Below are 21,908 nucleotides of genomic sequence, written 5' to 3' on the forward strand. Positions count from 1 at the left end.
ATAATGACATAGAGAACTTTTATATTCATATTTATTATAAGCTTATGGCACTATAGCTGGCCAGATTCTCAGCTAAATAGCAGCAACTCTGCACCTGAGCTTCCTTCCAAGCATCCCTCTCTTGCCTCAGCTATTGGCTAGTTAGGTCTTTATTTAGCCAATCAGGAGGTGAGGGAAGGGCATGTTTACAAAATATGATGCAGCCAAAGAATAACAACACCAAAGTCCAGCCTGTACTCAACTCTCTGGGTACAGAAACAAGCATCTGAGAAGGTTTCCACAGTGCACAAAAAAACATCACTCCAACAAAACCAGAGGATCTTCCAACTCCAAAGATCTGGATTAGAAGTGGGTCTACCCACTCAGGAGGCAGAGGCAGGCAGATCTCTGTGAGTTTGAGGCCAGCCTGGTCTACAAAGCGAGTCCAGGACAGCCAAGACTATACAGAGAAACCATGTCTCAAAAACAAAAAACAAAAAACAAAACCCAAACAAACAAACAAAAAACCCCCAAACCAAACCAAAACAGAATAGAACAAAACAAAACAAACAACAACAACAAAGCCCCAAAATACTACATAGAACAAGAAAGCTGCAAAGTGGGCAAAATCAATAATCTCAGAATTGAAGCCGGGCGTGGAGGCACACACCTTTAATCCCAGCACTTGGGAGGCAGAGGCAGGTGGATCACTGTGAGTTCAAGGCCAGCCTTGTCTACAAAGTGAGTCCCAGAGGAGACATTCACCGAGGATCATCTCCAGAGGAAGATTCAGTTCTACGAGTTCAGTTCGGCTGGATGCCCAGAAAGACTTGAGAGACCTCAGAACGGCAGGACCCTGAAGCCGAGAGCAGGAATGACGCAGGAGCCTCAGTGACAGGGAATCACAGTAAGTCACCCCAAAAGAAAAAATTTAAGTATGTAGACAGACTTTCTCTACATTAAAAATTGGATATTTTACTTCGGATCCCCTGAGGACAAGGGTAGGGGTTGAGGAGATAGAAATGTTACTTGAAAAAGCCACTACCTACAAGGGTCGGGCATGGTGGTGCATGTCTTTAATCCCAGCAATTGGGGAGGCAGAAGCAGGTGGATTGCTGTGAGTTCGAGGCCAACTTGGTCCACAAAGCAAGTCTAGGACAGCCAAGACTACATAGAGAAACTGTCTCGAAAAACAAACAAACAAACAAACAAAGAAAAAAGAAAAGAAAAAGCCACTACAGTGCTCATTGCAATTATGACCATTGGAGTAAACCGCTGTCTACTCTCCATTATGATCTTTATATTTTTCCTCTAAAACAAGGTTGAAAAATAACTAGACAACAAGAAAAATTAGCTATGATGCTAAAAGCTTGAAAGACAAGAGACAGAGGAGCTAAGGGAACAGAAAAAGGCTTAATTGTGAACCTATGGTACCTAAGGAAATTAAGGATCAAGGTAAACAGCCCACTGATAATGGGTAAAAAAAAGTCTGGCTCGCTGGGGTGGAGCCCAGCTCACTGGTATATAACTGAGCAGGGAATGAGAGTGCCTCAGTGTCTAGTTTATGTGTGGATTCATTCGTTTATTTATTTTTAATATTTTTGTTTTTCAAGACAGGGTTTCTCTGTGTAACAGCTCTGGGTGTCCTGGAACTCACTCTGTAGACTAGGCTGGCCTTGAATTCACAGAGATCCACCTGCCTTTGCCTCCCCAATTGCTAGGATTAAAGACATGTGTCACCACCACCTGCATGTGTGGATTCATAAAGATCTAATTGCGCCGGGCTTGGTGGCACACACCTTTAATCCCAGCACTTGGGAGGCAGAGGCAGGCAGATCACTGAGTTCGAGGCCAGCATGGTCTACAAAGTGAGTCCAGGACAGCCAAGGCTACACAGAGAGACCCTGTCTCAAATAACAACAACAACAACAACAACAACAAAAAAGATCTAATTGCACCTTGATAAACAGAAAGGGGTGTAATGGAAGTTTTGGTTTCTTTTAAAACTCAGTTATATTCTGTACATATGTTTTTGTTTTAATCCCAAGTGTGGGATTTTAGTTTGTCCATAGCTGATAACTATCTCATGCGTGCAAGGCCTGGTGTTTGTCAGCTGGTAATGGTGTTGGCATGTGGTGTGTAGCACTTTGGAGCGACCAGAGACTGGTATGGTGGATGGAGAGAACGTCTCAATGCAGCGGCTCAGAGGAGACTACATGCTGTGTTTCCTGTTGATGAAGATTGTTATTGCCCCCAAAGAACCCAACTGACCTGAAACAGCAGGGAGAAATAAAGGGGGCTGTGCCCTCTCTCCCCACTAATATTCTTTCTCTTACCCAGGGTTAAGGGGTTGGTAGAAGGGAGTAGAAGTATCAATACCCCAAATAAAAAAGTTTAGAAAACAAGCATCCTCTCTGTGAGTTCGAGGCCAGCCTGGTCTACAAAGTGAGTCCAGGGCAGCCAGGACTATCACACAGAGAAACCCTGTCTCAAAAAAAGCAAAAGACCAAACCAAACCAAAACCAAGCATCCACCAAGGGAGAATAAGATAAGATGAAAGATGCTGGATAGTGAAAAGACTTACTGAACTGGGTCAATATATATATATATATATATATATATATATATATATATATATATATATATATATATATATATATTGTTTTTAGAGACAGGGTGTCTCTGTGTAATAGCCATGGCTGTCCTGGACTCCCTTTGTAGACCAGGCTGGCCTGGAACTCATAGAGATCCGCCTGCCTCTGCCTCCTGAGTGCTGGGATTACAGGGGCACCACCACCGCCTGGCCAACCTGTACACTTGAAAGATGTTTTAACACCAGAATGGAACTCAGGAAATACGTTCCCTTGGGAAAGAGGTTTTGCCCATATTTCCATAGGTGAAAGAAAGGCTAGGGGCCACATCAAAAGGACTAAAGATCAGATCTGAATAAGAGAAGCTTCCAGGGCTGGAGAGGTGGCTCAGAGGTTAGGAAGCACTGTCTGTTCTTCCAGAGGTCCTGGGTTCAATTCCCAGCAAACACATGGTGGCTCACAACCATCTATAATGCAATCTGGTGTCCTCTTCTGGCACGCGGGCAGAGCATTGCATACATAATAATAAATAAATAAATCTTTTAAGAGAGAGAGAGAGAGAGAGAGAGAGAGATTTCCAAATGAAAGGCAGGACTCACAGAAGAGCTGCAGAAAGATGGCAATGTAGACAATGCAGAATGCAGATTCCCCTGCATGGAGACAGCATGTGCTACCACGCCAGGCCATTCTTATTCTTATTTTGTTGTTGTTTTGTTTTTTGAGACAGGGTTTCTCTGTGTAGCTACGGCTGTCCTGGAACTCTCTCTGTAGACCAGGCTGGCCTGGAACTCACAGAGAGATCTGCCTGCCTCTGCTGCCTAAGTGCTGGCATTAAAGGTATGCGCCACCATCGCCAGCTTGTCTTATATTATCATTAAGACAACCCGTATATTGTAGGTTACAGATATTTAAATTGATGTATTTCACACACAAACCACATTCAATCCTTTGTTATCACAGGTTTTCTTAGGATAAAATCTGACAAATGAGATTGGTGAGTCAGAGTGGAACAGTTTTTATGGCATTTAGAATTATATCTTAAATTATTTTCATAAAGTTCCACTTGAGAGGTTGAGACGGTGGCATTGCAGCAAGTTCAGGTCATCTTTGGCTACTTATACTTAGCATGCCTGTCTCAAAAAACAAAACAAATTTCTTTTAATTATACAGTTAGTAACAACGAATTGCCTCACATATTGCTTGGAATCCTCTTAGGATATAATATAAGTCATTGTAATTGTTTTACTTTTCTTTCCATGGCATTTGAATGTTTTCTCTTTCAACAGCTGGACGATTTTCCGGAGCCAGCAACGTGAGCCGTGCCTGCGTTTGCGGACTACATCTCCCAAGGTGCTCCGCGGGTGCTCTGACAGGAAGTAGCCGGAGCATCTCCCGCCTCCACGCCGAGGCGAGAAGGTTCTATCCGGGGCCTTGGCGCTTCTCTTTCCTTTCGCGCCGGTTGCCGCTGCGGAGCGCGGCCGGTCCATGTGCGCAGTGAGTGGCGCTATTTCTGGCTCAGTAGCACCGGTGTCCCGGATTTGACCGACCGCGCGGCGATGGATCCCAACACCATCATCGAGGCCCTACGGGGCACCATGGACCCAGCCTTGCGCGAGGCCGCGGAGCGCCAGCTCAATGAAGTAAGGACGACCGGCTAGCGGCTGCTGTGGGCTGGTGGACCGGCAGGCCGAACCTTCTTCCGGGCCTGGCCGGGGGCGCGGACGGCGTCACCTACGGGACCATTTGGAGGGGTGGGTTGGAGAGCTGCCCGCCGTGCCAGGCTCGGGCGCCTCGCCGTGGGGCCGCGGCGCCCAGGCCGCCTCTCGGTCGGCTTCCCGAGTGGGCCTCTGGCTGCAGTCTGGGTGTGAAGAGCCGGCCGGGCTAGGCGGGCGTGACGGTCTGGACACATGGCCGGATCGGGTGGCCCGCCGCCTTCTGGCGCACTCCTAGCCTGTCCCTGCTCCCGGGAGGGGGGCGAAACTCACTAGGAGGATGTCGAGACGTGTACCAGACCGGTCTTGCCGGCGCCGGCTCGGCCGGGGCTCCTGGGAAGGCTGGCTGGTCCATTGAGGGCTGCGCCTGTCAACCCTGTCTCAGCTCTGCTCCGGGCCGATCCGTGACCTGCCTGTCGGGTACAACTTTCTTCTCGCCGCCGGCGAGCTGCTAGGGACAGATTTCAGGTGTAAGTCTGCACCTCCTTGGTAGGGCAGGGGTAGTATAGGTTACCCAGTGCGATCCCGGCTCTCCTACTGTCACAGTGCCACAGCTGGGAGGCGGGGTGGTGTAGTGGAAAGGGTCAGATGAAGTGTGCGACCTTCTAGGTATAGCTGCCTCACTGATTCTGGAGTGACCTTGGGCAAGTCTCTTAACCTCTCCTGATCTTGAGTTTTTACTCATTCACAAAATTAGGCCACAGGGTTGCTGTGATGGTCAAATGAGATAATGTAAAGTCAGCCTGCAGATGTTTCATAGGCTACGTTTGTGAAGAGTTGGTTTCTCTCCCTCCCATTCGTTTTGAGGACAGTAGTTTGGAAAACAGTAGCGTTGCATGGATTGTCCACTGTACTGATTTCATCATTTTTTGTTTCCGAACACTGCAGTTTTACTTATTAGTAAGAATTTAGGAGGTTCATAAGAAGGGCTCTGTAACTTTCGAACAACTGTCTTGGTATACTGAGTCTCAGTATTGGTGAAATTTAATATATACATATAAATGTATATATGCACGCTATGTGTGCTAATATTATATAGCATATATTTTATATAATATGTTAATACATTAATGTTATATAATATAAAACCACAAATATATTAGATGCACATATATTCATATCTAATATTAATATCTGCTAATATATTAATATGGAACCTGTATAAAGAAAAAAATTTATTTATTTTTATGTACCTTTGTTGTTTGGCCTACATATATGTCTGTGTGAGGGAGTCCGATGCATTGGAATTTGAGATACAGACAGTTGTGAGCTGTCATGTGCGTGCTGGGAATTGAACTTGGGTCCTCTAGAAGAGCAGCTAATGCTCTTAACTACTGAGTCATCTCTCCAGCCCTGTTTAAAAGAAATTTTAACGCATTTGCTTAAAGGAAACATTAGGGAGACTACTAATTGAGCAGCTGAAGTTTATTGTGCTGTACTAGATATCCCTGCCCTCAAGGAATGTACAGTTCACAAGATCACCTACAGCTCAGGTAAACTTGAATTGTTTCAGAATGAAAAGGTAAGTATTTCATGTGTAAATGAAGCCATCATGCTAAGGAGCATAGTATGCTCAAAATTTTAGACTCAAAGTCTCTTTGGTAAGTAAGACCTTCTATTGGGATATAAAATGGGAAGGTGAAGCAGACTGTCCCTTCAATCATGTAATGTTGGGATTTTTTGTTTGTTTTTTTGTTTTTGGTTTTTTTCGAGACAAGATCTCTCTGTGTTAGCCTTGGCTGTCCCGGACTCACTTGTAGACCAGGCTGGCCTCGAACTCACAGCGATCCGCCTGCCTCTGCCTCCCGAGTGCTGGGATTACAGGCGTGGGCCACCACGCCCGGCTTTCAATCATGTAATTTAATAAGGCTAGAAAACCAAGCCTTGTGTGGTGGATCACACCTTGAATCTCCGCACTTAGAAGGATGAGGCAGGAGGATTGCTTAGGAGTTTGAGGCCATCCTGGGCCTCAGCCTTGTTTCTCTAAAATAAAATAAGCCTAGAAAACCTGAAAGTTTTTGGTTTTGAGACTGGATTTCTCTGTGTAGACCATACCAGGCTGGCCTTGAAACTCACAGCCTGCCTCTGCCTCCCAAGTGCTGGGATTAAAGGCATGTACCACCATGCCCAGAACAAAGTTTTGTTAGATATTTCCATCATGAATACATGAGACTTTGGTTTTCTCTGTGTAGCCTTGACCGTCCTGGACTTACTTTGTAGACTAGGCTGGCCTCGAACTCGGGAATTCACCTGCCTCTGCCTCCCAAGTGCTGGGATTAAAGGCGTGTACCACCACGCCCAGAACAAAGTTTTGTTAGATATTTCCATCATGAATACGTGAGACTTTGGTTTTTTGAAACAGGGTTTCTCTGTGTAGCCTTGACCGTTCTGGACTCACTTTGTAGACTAGGCTGGGCTCGAACTCGGGAATTCACCTGCCTCTGCCTCCCAGGTGCTGGGGTTAAAGACTAATGCCACTGTCAGGCTTCCCTTGGTAACTTTTCTGCCTCATCCTTCCTAGTTAGTCCATACACCAGCACATCCAGTTTTGCATGTCTACTTATGTGCACTAGCATAATAAAAACTTAGAGAAAGTATTTCACAAGTTATGTTTTAAAAGATAAACAAATAATCAAAACAGTATTCAAAGCCTTTTTACTCAGTCATTGATCTGTTCTGAAATGCAATGGAACAGTGAACACTGATTTTTTTTCTGCCAAAGGAAATGTATTATTTGGCAGGTATGTGTGTGCGCGCGTGCGTGTGTTTTAAGCTCTCTATTATATGTTTTTCAATTACTGTATTTAGATTCTCAAGTAATTTTCCTAAGGTAACTTTTAGAATATTTACTCGGACTTAGGAAACAATCCAGGTAAGTCTTGAAGAATGAGAAAAGAACATTTTAGTTTTGAGAGGCTTTTGTTTTTGATATGGTAAAGTGCACAATTTATCTTCCATTCATTAAAGCATCAAACATTGCTCATCAGTATTAAAAGGTTTTTGACATTTGAATGAGTCCCTTCAGTTAGTGAGGCAGTCATTAGCCAAAACCTGTAGATGTTTACAGCATTTTTTTTCCCTTGAGATGGTTTCTCTGTGTAGCGTTGGCTGTCCTGGACTCATTTGGTAGACCAGGCTGGCCTTGAACTCACAGCTATCAGCCTTCCTCTGCCTCCTGAGTGCTGAGATTAAAGATGTGTGTCACCACCGCTGGCTACATATGACTAAATTTAAAAGTGACATTAGACTAAAAATTCTGGGGGAGCTGGGCAGTGGTGGCACACCTTTAATCCCAGCACTTTGGAGGCAGAGGCAGGCCAATCTGTCAGTTCAAGGCCAGCCTGGTCTACAAAGTTAGTCCAGGACAGCCAAGGGTACACAGAGAAACCCTGTCTCAAAAAACAAAACAAAACAAAAATCTTTATAGTCTTCTCTAAGCAACAATATATCTTCCTAAGGATATCAACAATGGTCAAGTCTCTTATGTAAAATGGCTAATATTTACATATTAGCCTGTGTGCTGCTGAGTTATGGCATGAGACCTCTGTACTTTGAATCTTTAAAGTCTAGTGCGTTGTAAATGCTCTGTAAACAGCTGTTTTATATACTGTTTAAGAGCTGGGTGTTGATGCAAGCATTTTATCATAGCACTAGGGATTGCTGCAAGTTCAAGGCCAGCGTGGTCTACAATGTGACTCCATGACAACCAAGTCTACACAGAGACCCCCTGTCTTGAAAACCAAAGGAGGGAAAAGATGATAAAGAGTCTATATATTTAGTTGAATCCCAGGCTGTGGAATCTTAGGGCAGGCTTCGCTGTGTGTGTAATGAAATAGTACCTGCAATTGTGTTGTGTGGTTTAAGGGAGTGGTGTATGTAAAAACCTAGGGAAGTGGCATCAATAAGCCCTGGAAGTTATTTGAACTGCAAATGCTGAGTGTGGTGGCGCACACCTTTAATCCCAGCACTCGGGAGGCAGAGGCAGGCAGATTGTTGTGAGTTCAAGGCCAGCCTGGTCTACAAAGGGAGTCCAGGACAGCCAAGGCTACACAGAGAAACCCTGTCTCAAAAAAACAATAAAAAAAGTGTGTACCACTGTGCCTGGCTTATGACTACTACTTCTACTTCTTCTTCTTCTTCTTCTTCTTCTTCTTCTTCTTCTTCTTCTTCTTCTTCTTCTTCTTCTTCTTTCTCTTCTTTTCTTTTTTTGAGGCAGGGCTTCTATGTGTAGCCTTGACTGTCCTGGACTTGCTCTGTAGACCGGACTGGCCTCAAACTCACAGAGATCCACTTGCCTCTGCCTCCGAGTGCTGGGATTAAAGGCGTGTACAGCCCGGTGTATGTATGTTTTCAGGGCTGACCATTTCTTAGTGGATAACCAATTGGTGTGATCTTCCCTGGAAAAGATGGTTAGGTTTTCAGTACCGAGCATAGATTGCTTCTTGTAGAGGTTTTTAAAAAAATTTTGTTTATTGATGTATTTTATGTGGATGAATGTTCTGTCTCCTAAGAACATGCCATCCTAAGAGAGAACATATCCCATTAGAAATGGTTGTGAGCCACCATGTGGTTGCTGGGAATTGAACTCAGGACCTCTGGAAGAGCAACCAGTGCTTTTAACCTCTGAGCCATCTCTCCAGCCCAGTAGAGAAGATCTTATTTCCAATTAGAGAGCTCCTGGGTACCACCAAGGTATATGTGCCATTATTGCACCCTTGAGGCTATTGTGCCCTGCTCATCATTGCAGTAGGTCATAGGCAGTCTAGCTGGGTAGGACTGTGGGTTGCTTCTCTCCTTTGGTAGCTTGCATGGTGTCTTGTGTACCATGAAAGCCGGTTCTCAGGGAGGACCAACAGGGACTAATCACCACCTTTTGTGGACAACCAAGGGCAATAGCAATAGCATGTGTAATGTTCTGGAAGTCTCTTCTCCCAGAGTCTAACTCTGACCAACAACTCAAGAGGCCTAAGTCCCCCACTAGGGAGGCAAAGGAAGGGGGACCTTTCAGGTTAGCCTGGTTTACAGAGTTCCTTTCAGGACAGGAGAGAAACTACAAGGCTACACAGAGAAACCCTTTCAGGTTTCAGGGGTCCCGAGCGCTGCCTCCCCAGAGTGCTGAGAATAAAGGCTTGTACCACCAAGCCCAGCTTTGGTGTTGGTTTTTTGTTGAATGGTCTTTGGCTGTTGGAGGGAGCCCAGATAAACTATATATGTATATTTATGTACAGACTACTTCTGTGTATTATAGGTTCTTTTTGTTTGTTTGTTTGTTTTTTCCGAGACAAGGTTTCTCCATGTAGCCTTGGCTGTCCTGGAACTCTCTTTGTAGCCCAGGCTGGCCTCGAACTCAAGAGATCCCGCTTACCTCTGCCTTGCAATTGTGCTGGAATTAAAGGTGTGAGCTACCACACCCTGCTATTGAGTCCTTTTTTAGGGTGGTTAGCTTTGTGATTCCTTGTGTCTTTTTTTAAAACATCTTTACTGTTGTTTTTACTCTCTTCCTCACTTTATCTTCCTCACCATCCCCTAATTAGAGGCCCCTTTTTCCCATTTCCCAGGTCAGATCGTTTGCATACTATTATTATATCACATCCTCCCCATAGTGATGTCCCTTCTTATCACCCCGCTTTCTACAGTTACTCCAGGACATGTACTCACATTTGAAGATTTGGAGCTAGGATCCTCAGATAAAGAGAACATGCAATGTTTGTGGTTTTGGTTCTGGGTTATCTAGTTCCTAGTCCATCCATTTATTGGGTTACACCCTGGAGAAGGAAGCCTGATTTTTGTTTTGTTTTGTTTTTTGAGACAGGGTTTCTCTCATTAATCGGTATTTTTTAAGATTTATTTATTTACTTATCATGTACACAGTGTTCTGCCCACATGTACACCTGCACACCAGAAGAGGGCACCAAATCTCATTATAGATGGTTGTGAGCCACCATGTGGTTGCTGGAAATTGAACTCGGGATCTTTGGAAGAGCAGGCAGTCCTTTTAACCTCTGAGCTATCTCTCCAGCCCCTCATTAATAAGTCTTAATTCTTATTATGATATGTTTTTGTTTGTTTGGAGATTTTTGTTTGTTTTGTTTTTGCAAGACAGGGTTTCTCTGTGTGGCTTTGGTGGCCTGGACTTGTTTTGTTGACCAGGCTGGCCCGGAACTCACAGCGATCCTGCCTCTGCCTCCTGAGTGCTCTTGAGTGCTGTCAGTTGTAGTGGGTGGATACTTTGATCAGTGGCACCTTAATGATGCTTTTAAAGTGGGCTTTTGGTCTCTTAAGTACTTCCTAAAGTCAACTAACTGTTCTAGTTGGAAAGCATGTACATCTTACTGCTATTTGACGAAAGCAAGATGGGTACAGTGGAAATGCTCATCCTGCTCTTAACCCTACTACTGTGGTGACTTAATACCATAACATTATTATGGTTCATAGTTATTTATGGTTTTTTGAGACAGGGTTTCTCTGTGTAGTTCTGGGAGTCGTGGACTCTCTTTATAGACCAGGCTGCCCTCGAATCCACAGCAATCCACCTGCCTCTGCCTCTCAAGTGCTGGGAATAGAGGTGTGTGTCACTATGCCCAGCTCATTTTTTTTAATACATCAATTACAAATATTTTATGTGCATGATTGTTTTGCTGGCATGTATGTATGTCTACTCCTTTGCTTTTCTGGTGTTTGCGGAGGCCAGAGTGAGCGTTAGATCCCCCGGATTGGAGTAACAGGTGATTGTGAGGCTCCATTTAGGTGGTAATAATCCCAGGTTCTTTGGAAGAGTAGCCTGAGCCATCTCTTCAGATCCAGTCATGCTCCCCCCCCCCCCACTTGATTTCTCTGTGTAGCCTTGGTTGTCTGGACTCATTCTGCAGGCTAGCCCCGAACTCACAGCAATCTGCCTGCCTCTGCCTCTTTGAGAGCTGGAATTATAGCAATGTGCCACTGTGCCAGGCTTCCAATTATCTTTTTAAATTGTTTTTATGGCTGGGTGTGGTGGTGCACGCCTTTTAATACTTAAGAGATGGAAGTAAGTGGATCTCAGCGAGTTTGGGGCCAGCCTAGTCTACAAAGCGAGTCTAGGACACCCAAGGCTACACAGAGAAACCCTGTCTTGAAAAACTGGGGGGAAAAAAAGGGTGGGGGTGGGGGGTGGGAAGGCAGAGGCAGGCGGATCTCTGAGTTTGAGGCCATTATAGTTTACAGACGGAGTTCCAGGACAGCCAGGGATGTTACACAGAGAAACCCTGTTTCAAACCTCCACTGCCACCCCCCCCCCCAAAGTTTTTATTTTATATGTATGAGTGTACTACATTATACAGTGTCCTTGGAGACCAGAAGAAGTTTGTGATCTCCTGGAACTGGTGTTAGTGAATGGTTGTGAGGTTTGAGTCCTGATTTTCCCGCCTCCTCCTCCTGAGTGCTGGGATTGCAGGTATGCACCATCACCCCTAATTTAAGAGATGCTAGGGATCAAATCCAGGGCTTTTTGTGTGTTAGGTAATCACTGGGCCAGCTGAGCTGCATCTGAGTCCATTGTTTTTCTGATACTGTCTCTTACTACATAGCTCTGGCTGGCCTCATGTTTCTGTTTCAGCTCTCCTGAGAGCTGGGATTAAAGGTGTACTGTACCCAGCACAATACAATTATTTTAAGGAGTCAGTTTCTATAAATAATATGCCTTTATAAAATAGCAGAAAATAGAGAGTAAGCCTTTGGCATACCCAGTAATCTCAGTGCAGAAAAGGCAGAGAAGAAGGAGGGTGAGTTCAAGGCTTGCCTGGGCTATATAGTGAGACTGTAAGTATATAAAAATATGTTCATTTACAGAAATGTAAAGTCTTTTTTGTTTGCTTGTTTGTAGGCACACAAGTCTCTGAATTTTGTTTCAACACTGCTCCAGATTACTATGTCAGAACAACTGGATTTACCTGTGAGACAGGCAGGCAAGTTTCTTGAATTATTTCCTTGAGTGCACAAACAAAATATATCAATTGAAAGGTATGTTAATGAAATAGCAGAAGTATCATGAGGTGGCCTCTACTTCCCTGAGAATCCATTTACTTTTGGTGTTTATAGCAACAGCAAGTGTCTTGATACTTTGGTAGGGCTTAAAGGAAAAAAGATGAGATTTATTTATTTTCATTGTAGGCTTATGGGTGTTACACACATGTATATCTGTGTACTGTGTGTACCCATTGCCCTAAGGCCAGCAGAGGGTGGGGCTGTTGTGAGCTGCTGTTGTGGCTGCTAATAATTGAGCCCAGGTCCTTTGGAAGAGCTACCAGTGCTCTTAACTTCTGAGACATTTTTCCATTCATAAAGGGGAAATTGGTTGGATACTTCATTTTTTCAAAAAGCTTTATTTATGCTTACAGATGTTTTTGCTACCTTTATGTCTGGAGGCCAGTAAAGGTCATCACATTCCCTTGAACAGGAGTTAAGATGGTTTAGAGCCATCATTTGGGTGCTGGGAATTAAACTCGAGACTCGGAAAGAGCAGCAATGGCCAGTGCTCTTAACGTCTGAGCCTTCCTATGTTCTTTTAAAGATTTTTGTTTTATTATTACCACAGTTGCCTGGAACTCCAGCTCAAAGGAAGCTTACATAGTCTTTTGTTTTGTTTTGTTTTTTTTGTTTTTTGAGACAGGTTTCTCTGTAGCCTGGGCTGTCCTGGACTCACTTTGTAGACTAGGCTGGCCTTGAACTCACAGAGATCTGCCTGCTTCTGTCTCCCCAGTGCTAGGATTAAAGGTGTGTGCCACCAACGCCTGGGACTTTACATAGCCGTTAATTCCCAATTTTTAACTAGTCTTCTAATGTATAAAATCAAGACTTTAATGTGTTAAAGAAATCTTCTTACATGTCAGACTAGATTATACTGGGTAATTATTTAATATGTATAAAATGGGAGCAATTAAACAATGTAATTGGGACTCAAGCACTCAGTGGTAGAGCATACATCAGTGTGTTTAAGACCCTGTATTCTATCCCCAGCACTATGACAGATGGATGAATAGACAGGCCAACTAACCAACTTTCTTTTCATGAACTTAATGTAACTTTAAGATGTAGTCATTAATATTAAGGTGACATCTTGGGCTAATTGAAATTCTGATGCACGGTGTTCGGTACTTGATCTGCCAGGTTTTGAATGATGAGTTCATTTGTGTTTCATAGTGCATTTTGGGGTAGACTGAATCCTGATATATCTGAACTGTGGTTTTCAGGTTGTTTTGTCATAATGAAAAACTTTCACATACCGAATCAAATAAGTCAGTATGCATTTGATTCCTGGGTTCATTATAATGGAAAGAAATAGTCAGACAGAGTGAGCATTGTCAGGTCCTAATCTTGCTCTTGCAGTGTTCTGGGAGGAATTAAGTTAATTATATAGTAGTGATAATATAGACTATGTCTTTTATTATAGGTGTAGTTTAGTTTTTCTTTCTCTGTTTTTTTTTTCTTTTTTGATTTTTTGAGACAGGGTTTCTCTGTGTGGCCTTGGCTGTCCTGGATTTTCTTTGTAGACCAGGCTGGCCTCGAACTCCCAGAGATCCACCTGCCTCTGTCTCTCTGAGTGCTGGGATTACAGGTGTGCTGGGGTTAAAGGCGCTACCACGCCCAACTTAGTTTTTCTTTTAATACTTTAAATATTAAATTATTTTTTTAAAGATTTATTTATTACATATTTAGTGTTCTGCCTTCATGTATGCCTGAATGCCAGAAGAGGGCATTAGATCACATTATAGATGGTAGTGAACCACCGTGTGGTTGCTGGAAATTTAACGTAGGACCTCTGGAAGATCAGTCAGTGCTCTTAACCTCAGCTATCTCTTCAGCCCCTTAATTAAATTCAGTTACCTTTCGTTAAAGGGTGTGGGATTTCAGGTCGAATTTTCCAATCAGAAAGCTAAGCTTATACAGAATTTAGCAATCAATTTCATGTTACACATTTGTAGCCCACATTCCCCAGATGGCTGAGTAAAAAGCCTTGTTAGCAATTTACATCATAGTGCAGCATCAGCTTGTTAAAGTCAGACAGCTGTGTGCAAAGGTAGCCGCAATGTGGTGGCTTGTAGGCACTAACCTATGGTTTTTGAGCACATTAAATTTTCTCATAAAATAATAACAATTTGAAGTGATATGTGATAGGAATATGGATTTAGACATTGTGAACTTTTATATATTATGGGTTTTTGTTCTTGTTTCGTTTTTTGGTTTTTTTCAAGACAGGGTTTCTCTGTGTGATAGCCTTGGCTGTCCTGGACTTAACTTTATAGAACAGAAATCCATCTGCCTCTGCCTCCCTAGTGCTGGGTTTAAAGGCTGGGCCACCACGCCCAGCCCCCCTAATTTAATTTTTTAAGAACTTCATAGAAGAGAATGTCTAGCTATTATTGGTTTTTTTCTTCTGTTTTGTTTTTTGCTTTGGTTTTTTGAGACAGGGTTTCTCTTGTTATCTTGGCTGTCCTAAACTCTCTTCGTAGACCAGGCTGGCCTGGAACTCACAGTGATCTACCTGCCTCTGCCTCCCAAGTTCTGGGATTTAAGGTGTGTGCCACCACTCCAGGCTTTTATCTTTTGTTTGTTTGTTTTTTAGACAGGGTTTCTTTGTGTAGCCTTGGCTGTCATGGACTTGCTTTGTACACCAGGCTGGCCTCGAACCCACCAATCCACTGGCCTCTGCCTCCCTAGTGCTGGGATTAAAGGTGTTCGCCACCACGCTTGGCTCTATGGGGTTTATTTTTAATGATAAAACATGTTATCACGTTCATATGATTAGTTGTAGGAACTGTATTTGTATGGCTTGGTCTGTAGGGTTTTATTTAGATTATAATTTTATGCCAAAATCATTTTTTATACTGTATTTGCTGGGTTCTCTTGGGCTGTATTTTTAGTGATTTTTGTGGGTAATGCCTACAGCTGGTGGTAAATGTGTGTTTGATTTTTGACATGAAATAATTGGTTATTACGTTGCTTAGAATTTCTTCCTAATACTGATATTCCCAAGAGGTATTCTCTCTGTTTTTACAGTAAGCATTATTTTATGGATGGTCTATGTTTTAGGTGTTATTTATTTGAAAAATATGATAACACAGTATTGGCCTGATCGAGAAGCCACACCAGGGGACATCTCCCCATACACGATTCCAGAAGAAGACCGACATTGCATTAGAGAAAATATTGTAGAAGCCATTATCCACTCACCTGAGCTTATCAGGTATGTTTATTGAAATTTACCCATTGTTACCCATTTGCTTTGTGGGTGTCTATTTTAAATTTTCTTTTTTCAGAACATAGAACTGTTTAAATTGTTTATTTATTTATTACTTGGAGACATGGTCTTACTTTGTAGACAGGCTGGCCTTGAACTCAGAGAGCTGCCTACCTCCATATACTGAGTGCTGGGATTAAAGGCACTCTACCTGTCATTTTCATAGCATAATAATACAGCACATGTATTGTAGAATGTACTTAGATTCCTTGTATTGCAATTGAAATTTATGTTTATAAAATTTTATATAAAACTTGTGGAACATAATATAATCAGATAAGAATAAAAAAACTGGTAGAGTCCGATTTAGTGTTGCATGGCTGTAATCCAGCATCTCAGAGGCAGAGGTGGGGTGATGGTTAGTTTATTTTGTTTTTGGTTTTTCAAGACAGGGTTTCTCTGTGTAGCTTTGGCTGTCTGGACTTGCTTCAAAGACCAAGCTGCCTCAGTCTCACAGAGATCCGCCTACCTCTGCCTCCTGAGTGCTGGGATTAAAGGTTTGGGCCACCAAGCCTGGCTTGTTTTGTTTTGTTTTTGTTTTTGGATGGTTAGTTTATGACCAGCAAAAAAATTCTGTGTCACAGTGGCAAGCACTGAGGGCCTAGCTCAGTAGGGGGACACTTGACTGTCCTATGCTGCCCCAGCTTTTATTTCTGCACTGAGAAAGAAGAAAGAAGAGGGAAAGAAAAACTACAGAACACTGTCTCAGAGTGTGGAGGTTGTCTGGAAGACTTCACCTCTGCCGAGCAGGCATTGAAGTAAGGCCTGTTCATGCGAGACAGGTCTGGCACCTTATCACTCCCCTGTCTGGCCTGGAACATACCATATCAGGCTGGACTTGAACCCAAGAGATCCACCTGCCTCACAGAGTGCTTGGATTAATCCTGTGCCTGGCTAGTACTCTTATTTATAAGACTAAGACCTTGCAAATTTATTTTTGTGTAGGAATCGAGTCTGATACTGTCTGCTTCAATTGCTACTTTTTGAGATTTCTGAGATAGAGTTTCTCACTGAACTCAGAGCTCATTGATTTGACTACGCTGGCTAGCCAGCAAGATTCAGGGATCTTACTGTCTCTGTCTCCCCAGCACAGGATTATACAGGTGTGTTGCGGCAACTGACTTGATCCATGGGTTTTAGAGGCTCAAACTCAGGTCTTCATGCTTGCAAAGCAAATACAGTACTGACTACATCATTTTTGACCCTTAACTTTTGGATTTTTGGAAAGGATCTTGTTAGATCTGCATAACCTGGTAATCCAGGTCAGCTTTGAACTCTAAACTTTTCCTGAGAAGTATGAGCCCTGTGTTTGACTTTACAAATATATGTATGGTTGATATTTTTTTACAGTGAAAACTAAAAGGCCTTTGATACTAGGATTTGTGTACCTAAGACTGGTCCCATCTCCTGCTTTCTGGAATTATATGTGTGAGCAAAACAGGTTTGGATACCACCACTGCCCTGCTATTGGGTTCCTTTTTTTTTTTCCTGGATAGGATTTCTCTGTGTATCGAATCCTCAGCTGTCCTGGAACTCACTCTGTAGACCAGGCAGGCCTCAACTCATAGAGACCCACCTGCCTATGCCTCCTGAGTGCCGAGGTGCTGAGATTCAAGGCATGCACCATCACTGCCCAGCTATTGGGCTTTATTTATTTATTTATTGGTTGGTTTCTTTGTGTAATTTTGGCTGTCCTCAACTCCATTTGGAAACTAGGCTGGCCTGGAACTCACAGTGACCTACCTGCCTCTGCCTCCCAGTGCTGGCAATAAAGGTGTGTACCACTGTGCCCTGCTGGGTTTCTTTTAAATTGGTAGGACAAGGTAGTTATTGCTGTGTGAGTTGTATTAAGTTATCTGTATTCATGTGTATCCAAATACCTGATGGATTATTTGCAAATAGGCTCTGTTGAACTAGCCCATTTTCTTTGATGTAGTTAAGTGTTATCCAGCTGACTGTTGAGTTTTGGCTTTCAGGGTACAGCTTACTACATGCATTCATCATATCATCAAACATGATTATCCAAGCCGCTGGACTGCCATTGTGGACAAGATTGGCTTTTATCTTCAGTCTGATAACAGTGCTTGTTGGCTGGGAATTCTTCTTTGCCTTTATCAGCTTGTGAAAAATTATGAGTAAGTGTCCCTCCTAATTCTAGTTAAATTGTTTGAGACATGGGAGTAGTTGTGAAAAAGTCACTTTGAACATAGAAAGTTGCTTTCAGTATAAGAAGATTGGTGAACTGTATGTTAAATTATTTTCCTGTTGAAGTAGGATTCTTATTCTTGTTTGTTTTTTGTTTTTTCCAGACAGGATTTCTCTGTGTAACATAGCCCTGGCTGTCTTGGACAGTCTTGATAGACCATGCTGGCCTCGAACTCACAGAGACCTGCCTGCCTCTGCCTCCCAAGTGCTGGGATTAAAGGCTTGTACCGCCACTGCCCAGCATTTTTTTTTTTTTGAGATAGGGTTTCTCTGTGTAGCCTTGGCTATACTGGACTCACTTTGTAGACTAGGCTGGCCTTGGACTCACAGCGATCTACCATAGCAATGCCCCGCCTGCAATTGTCTTTATTACACTTATTTATTTTTTTGTGTCTGTTTATATGTGTGTTCAAGTAGTCCAATGTACATAGCAAGCCAGAAGACAAGCTAGGCTATCTCCCTCTGCTATTTAAGTGCCAAAAACTCAGAGGCCAAGTCCAGTGGCAGATACATCCGCCTAGAGGCTCAGGATATTTACTCTAACCCTGAGATATTGTCTGTCAGCAACACTGAGAAACTGTTTGCCCTACTCATTGTCCTTAATGTTTTGTTAAAATGATTGTCTCTTATTCAAGAATTGCCTCTAAAATTGGGCTTCTCAGGAGGGTAGGGACAATAGGCTTTTAGATTTGTGAGTTTGAAGATGATTGGAGTACCCTGAGAAATAGAGCACTTTATTCTGTGAGTTTCTGATTCTCTTGTGCAGGAAGTTTCTCCATCTACTTTTTTTTGTGGCGTAGTCTCTTATACCATACATTGAACCAAGGCTGCCAGCCCTATTCATATGAATTCCTTTTATAAATTATTTTTTTAAGAAATAATTTAAATGTGTGTGGTATGTATTTGCATATTGCAGAACATGTGTAAATTACGGAACAAATGTGGAGGCCAGGACAACTTTAGACTGTTCTTCCACCATGAGTTTTGGGGATGGGACTCAGGTTGTTAGGCCTGTTCTTTTGTTTTGTTTTTTTGAGACAGGGTTTCTCTGTGTAGCCTTGGCTGTCCTGGACTCGCTTTGTAGACCAGGCCTCAAACTCACAATGGTCCACCTGCCTCTGCCTCCGAGTGCTGGGATTAAAGGTGTGCGCCACCCCATCAGCTGTTAGGCCTGTTCTTCACTTCTGAACTGCTGAGCCATCTCACCAGCCCATGACAATCATTTAATAATGTATGCTGATAGCCACAGTATTTGTTAGACTGTGTATTTCTTTTCTATATGTGCAGAGGCCAGAGAATGACATCTGGTGTCTGCATTTTTAATTAACAAACATGCATATATACACATACATACATGCATATACACATTTATTTTTAATTATGGTTTTGTGCGTGCTCTTAGGAAGCCAGAGATGTTAGATCCTCTGTGGCTTGAGTTATAGACAGTTGCAAGTTGAATCAGATTTGTATCTTCTGTGAAAGCAGTGCATATTACTGAGCCATCTCCCCAGCCAGAACCCTTTTTGTTTCTGTGTTTGTTTGGGGTCTATGTGCATGTGTATGGGTGTTAATGGTTTTTGAAGACGGGGTTCCTCTGTGCGGTACTGGCTGTGTATCCTTGGCTGTCCTGGACTTACTTTGTAGACCTGGCTGACCTAGAATGCAGAGATCCACCGCCCCTTAGTCTCCCAAGGGCTAAGACTGAAGATGGGTATCACTGCTGCCTCACTTTTTGTGCCTGGCTTTGTGTGCCATACAGCAGAAGAGGGACCAGATCTTATAGAAAATTAACCATCATGTGGTTGTTGGAAATTGAACTCAAGACCTGTGTGGAAGAACAGCCAGTGCTCTTAACCTCTGAGCCATCTCTCCAGTCCCGTGTTGGGCTTTTTTTTTTAATAACTTCCTTTTTTTGTTTGTTTGTTTGTTTTTTGAGACAGGGTTTCTCTGTGTAGCCTTGGCTGTTCTGGACTCTCTGTAGACCAGGCTGGCCTCGAACTCACAGAGATCCACCTATCTCTGCCTCCCGAGTGTTGGGATTAAAGGCTCTTTTTTGACTTTTTTTTCCTCCCAAGACAGGGTTTCTCTGTATCCTTGGCTCTTTTTTATGACTTCTTATGCACACCACAGTATGTATGCCTAGATCATAGGACAACTTGAAGAAGTTACTTCTCTTTTTATCACATGGGCTCCAGAAACTGAACTGGGATCATCACAACATCCTTGGGCCTTCTTGTGGGCCCTGCCACTTTAGTTGTATTTTTGTTTTTCAAGACAGAGTTTCTCCATGTAGCCTTGGCTGTCCTGAACTCACTATTTACACCAGGCTGGCCTTGAACTCACAGTGATCCTCCTGAGTGCTGGGACTAAAGGGGCCCACCACCATGCTGAACTGCCACCTTAGGTTTTGTTCTTTTTTCTTTTTGGTTTTTTGAGACAAGGTTTCTCTGTGTGGCCTTGGCTGTCTTAGACTTGCTCTGTAGACCAGGTTGGCTTCAAACTCACAGCAATCCTCTTTACATCTGCCTCCCAGTGCTGGGATTAAAGGCTCATCTTGTAGCCATCACTGTCCTAGAAGTGGGATTTCTTCTTACATCTGCCTCCCAGTGCTGGGATTAAAGGTGTGCTCAGGAACCCAACTTTTAAAGAAACCTTCACAAGCCTGTCACCTCCATACAGGGGCCCAGCCAGCTGTTGTGTCGTTTCAGATTCAGTATGTGTATGCTGGAAATGAGCACATCACATTTGCCTTTTAAACTATCTCAAACAACAGCCAAAAACTTTGATTTTAGTCCACAGCAGGCTTTTCTTTCTTGTTTGGTTAGAGCCTGTTGCTGGCACTTGTGAAAGCAGGCAGATTTTTGTGTGTTTCAGTTACGGAAGTACCTTCTAACAGAATTAGTTTGTATTCCTACCCATAGGTACAAGAAACCAGAAGAGCGAAGTCCATTAGTGGCAGCTATGCAGCACTTCTTGCCAGTTCTGAAGGATCGCTTCATCCAGCTGCTTTCTGATCAATCTGACCAGTCTGTCCTCATCCAAAAGCAGATATTCAAGATCTTCTATGCTCTTGTTCAGGTACTTTATTGCTTTTTTCCCCCTCAGACAGGGTTTCTCTGTGTAACCCTGGTTGTCCTGGAGCTCACTCTGTAAACCAGGCTGGTCTTGAACTTGCAGAGATCTACACACTTCTAGCTCCAGTACTTTTAAAGCAAATGCCATTTCCCTCTCCACCCTAACATTTTATTTTCTGAAGCAGGTTTTCATGTAGTCCATGTTGGCCTTAAATACATTAGTCCCCCTACTTCTTCCTCCTGTGTGCTGGAATTAAGCATGTACCATTGTGGGTTGTTTGTTTGTTTGTTTGTGTTTTGGTTTTTGGGGACAAGGTTTCTCTGTAACATTCCTGGCTATCCTGGAATTCTCTTTGTAGACTAGGCTGGCCTCGAACTGAGAGATCCTCCTGCCTCTGCCTCCCAAGTGCTGGCATTAAAGGCATGTGCCACCATCCATCAACTTGTACCATTGTGTTTACCTGTAAGGAGCATGCATGCATATATATGTATATCATTGACCATTAAAGAAGAATTTTACCGTTTGTGTTAATATCATTTGACAGTCTAAGCTGGATATGGTGTGTGTGCCTCTAATCCTGCTCTCAGGTGCTGAGACAGGAAAATTATGAGTTTGAGGCCAGCCTGGGCTTAATGGTGTGTTACAGTCTTGGGAAAAATATAAAAAGCCTGAGTATGCCTGAATATCACCATTCAGGAGGGTAGAGTTGAGAGGAACACATTTAGGCTAACCGTTGTTACTTTAGTGAAGAGTTGCCTCTTTAGTTAGGGTAAATTGCCAGTATTACAAGTCCAAAACTTTCTTCCCACCAAACAAGCAATTCTAATAAATCTGACACTATAAATGGGGAATTAGAATTCTTATGACTGTCCAATATGAGCAATCCACCTGCCTCTGCCTCCCCAGTGCTGGGATTAAAGGCACGTGCGACCACTGCCTGGCGTTAAGTGGTTTTAAGTGATCTCCCTTCTTCAGCTTCTTGACTGAGACTGTGTGTACTTGTCTAGAAAAGGGCTTTTAAAAAAAGATTTAAAGAAAAATTTTTAGCCACAGTTGGGCTGTCTGCTAGGATTG

General features: G+C 43.1%; 1 protein-coding gene across 1 annotated transcript in view; it reads left to right on the top strand.

Annotated features, from left to right (window-relative positions):
- The first annotated feature begins 3,957 nt into the window (after positions 1-3,957).
- The window catches only part of IPO7 (importin 7), a 39,843-nt gene continuing 21,892 nt past the window's right edge, over positions 3,958-21,908 (top strand). The window contains exons 1-5 of the mRNA XM_084773406.1: positions 3,958-4,210; positions 12,141-12,222; positions 15,347-15,500; positions 17,531-17,689; positions 20,681-20,837. Of these exons, the coding sequence (XP_084629532.1) occupies positions 4,127-4,210; positions 12,141-12,222; positions 15,347-15,500; positions 17,531-17,689; positions 20,681-20,837 (636 nt within the window). The 5' untranslated portion in view covers positions 3,958-4,126. The remainder of the gene's footprint in view (positions 4,211-12,140; positions 12,223-15,346; positions 15,501-17,530; positions 17,690-20,680; positions 20,838-21,908) is intronic.

Source organism: Acomys minous (genome assembly GCF_964271855.1).
Source record: "Acomys minous genome assembly, chromosome: 2".
Taxonomy (NCBI): domain Eukaryota; kingdom Metazoa; phylum Chordata; class Mammalia; order Rodentia; family Muridae; genus Acomys; species Acomys minous.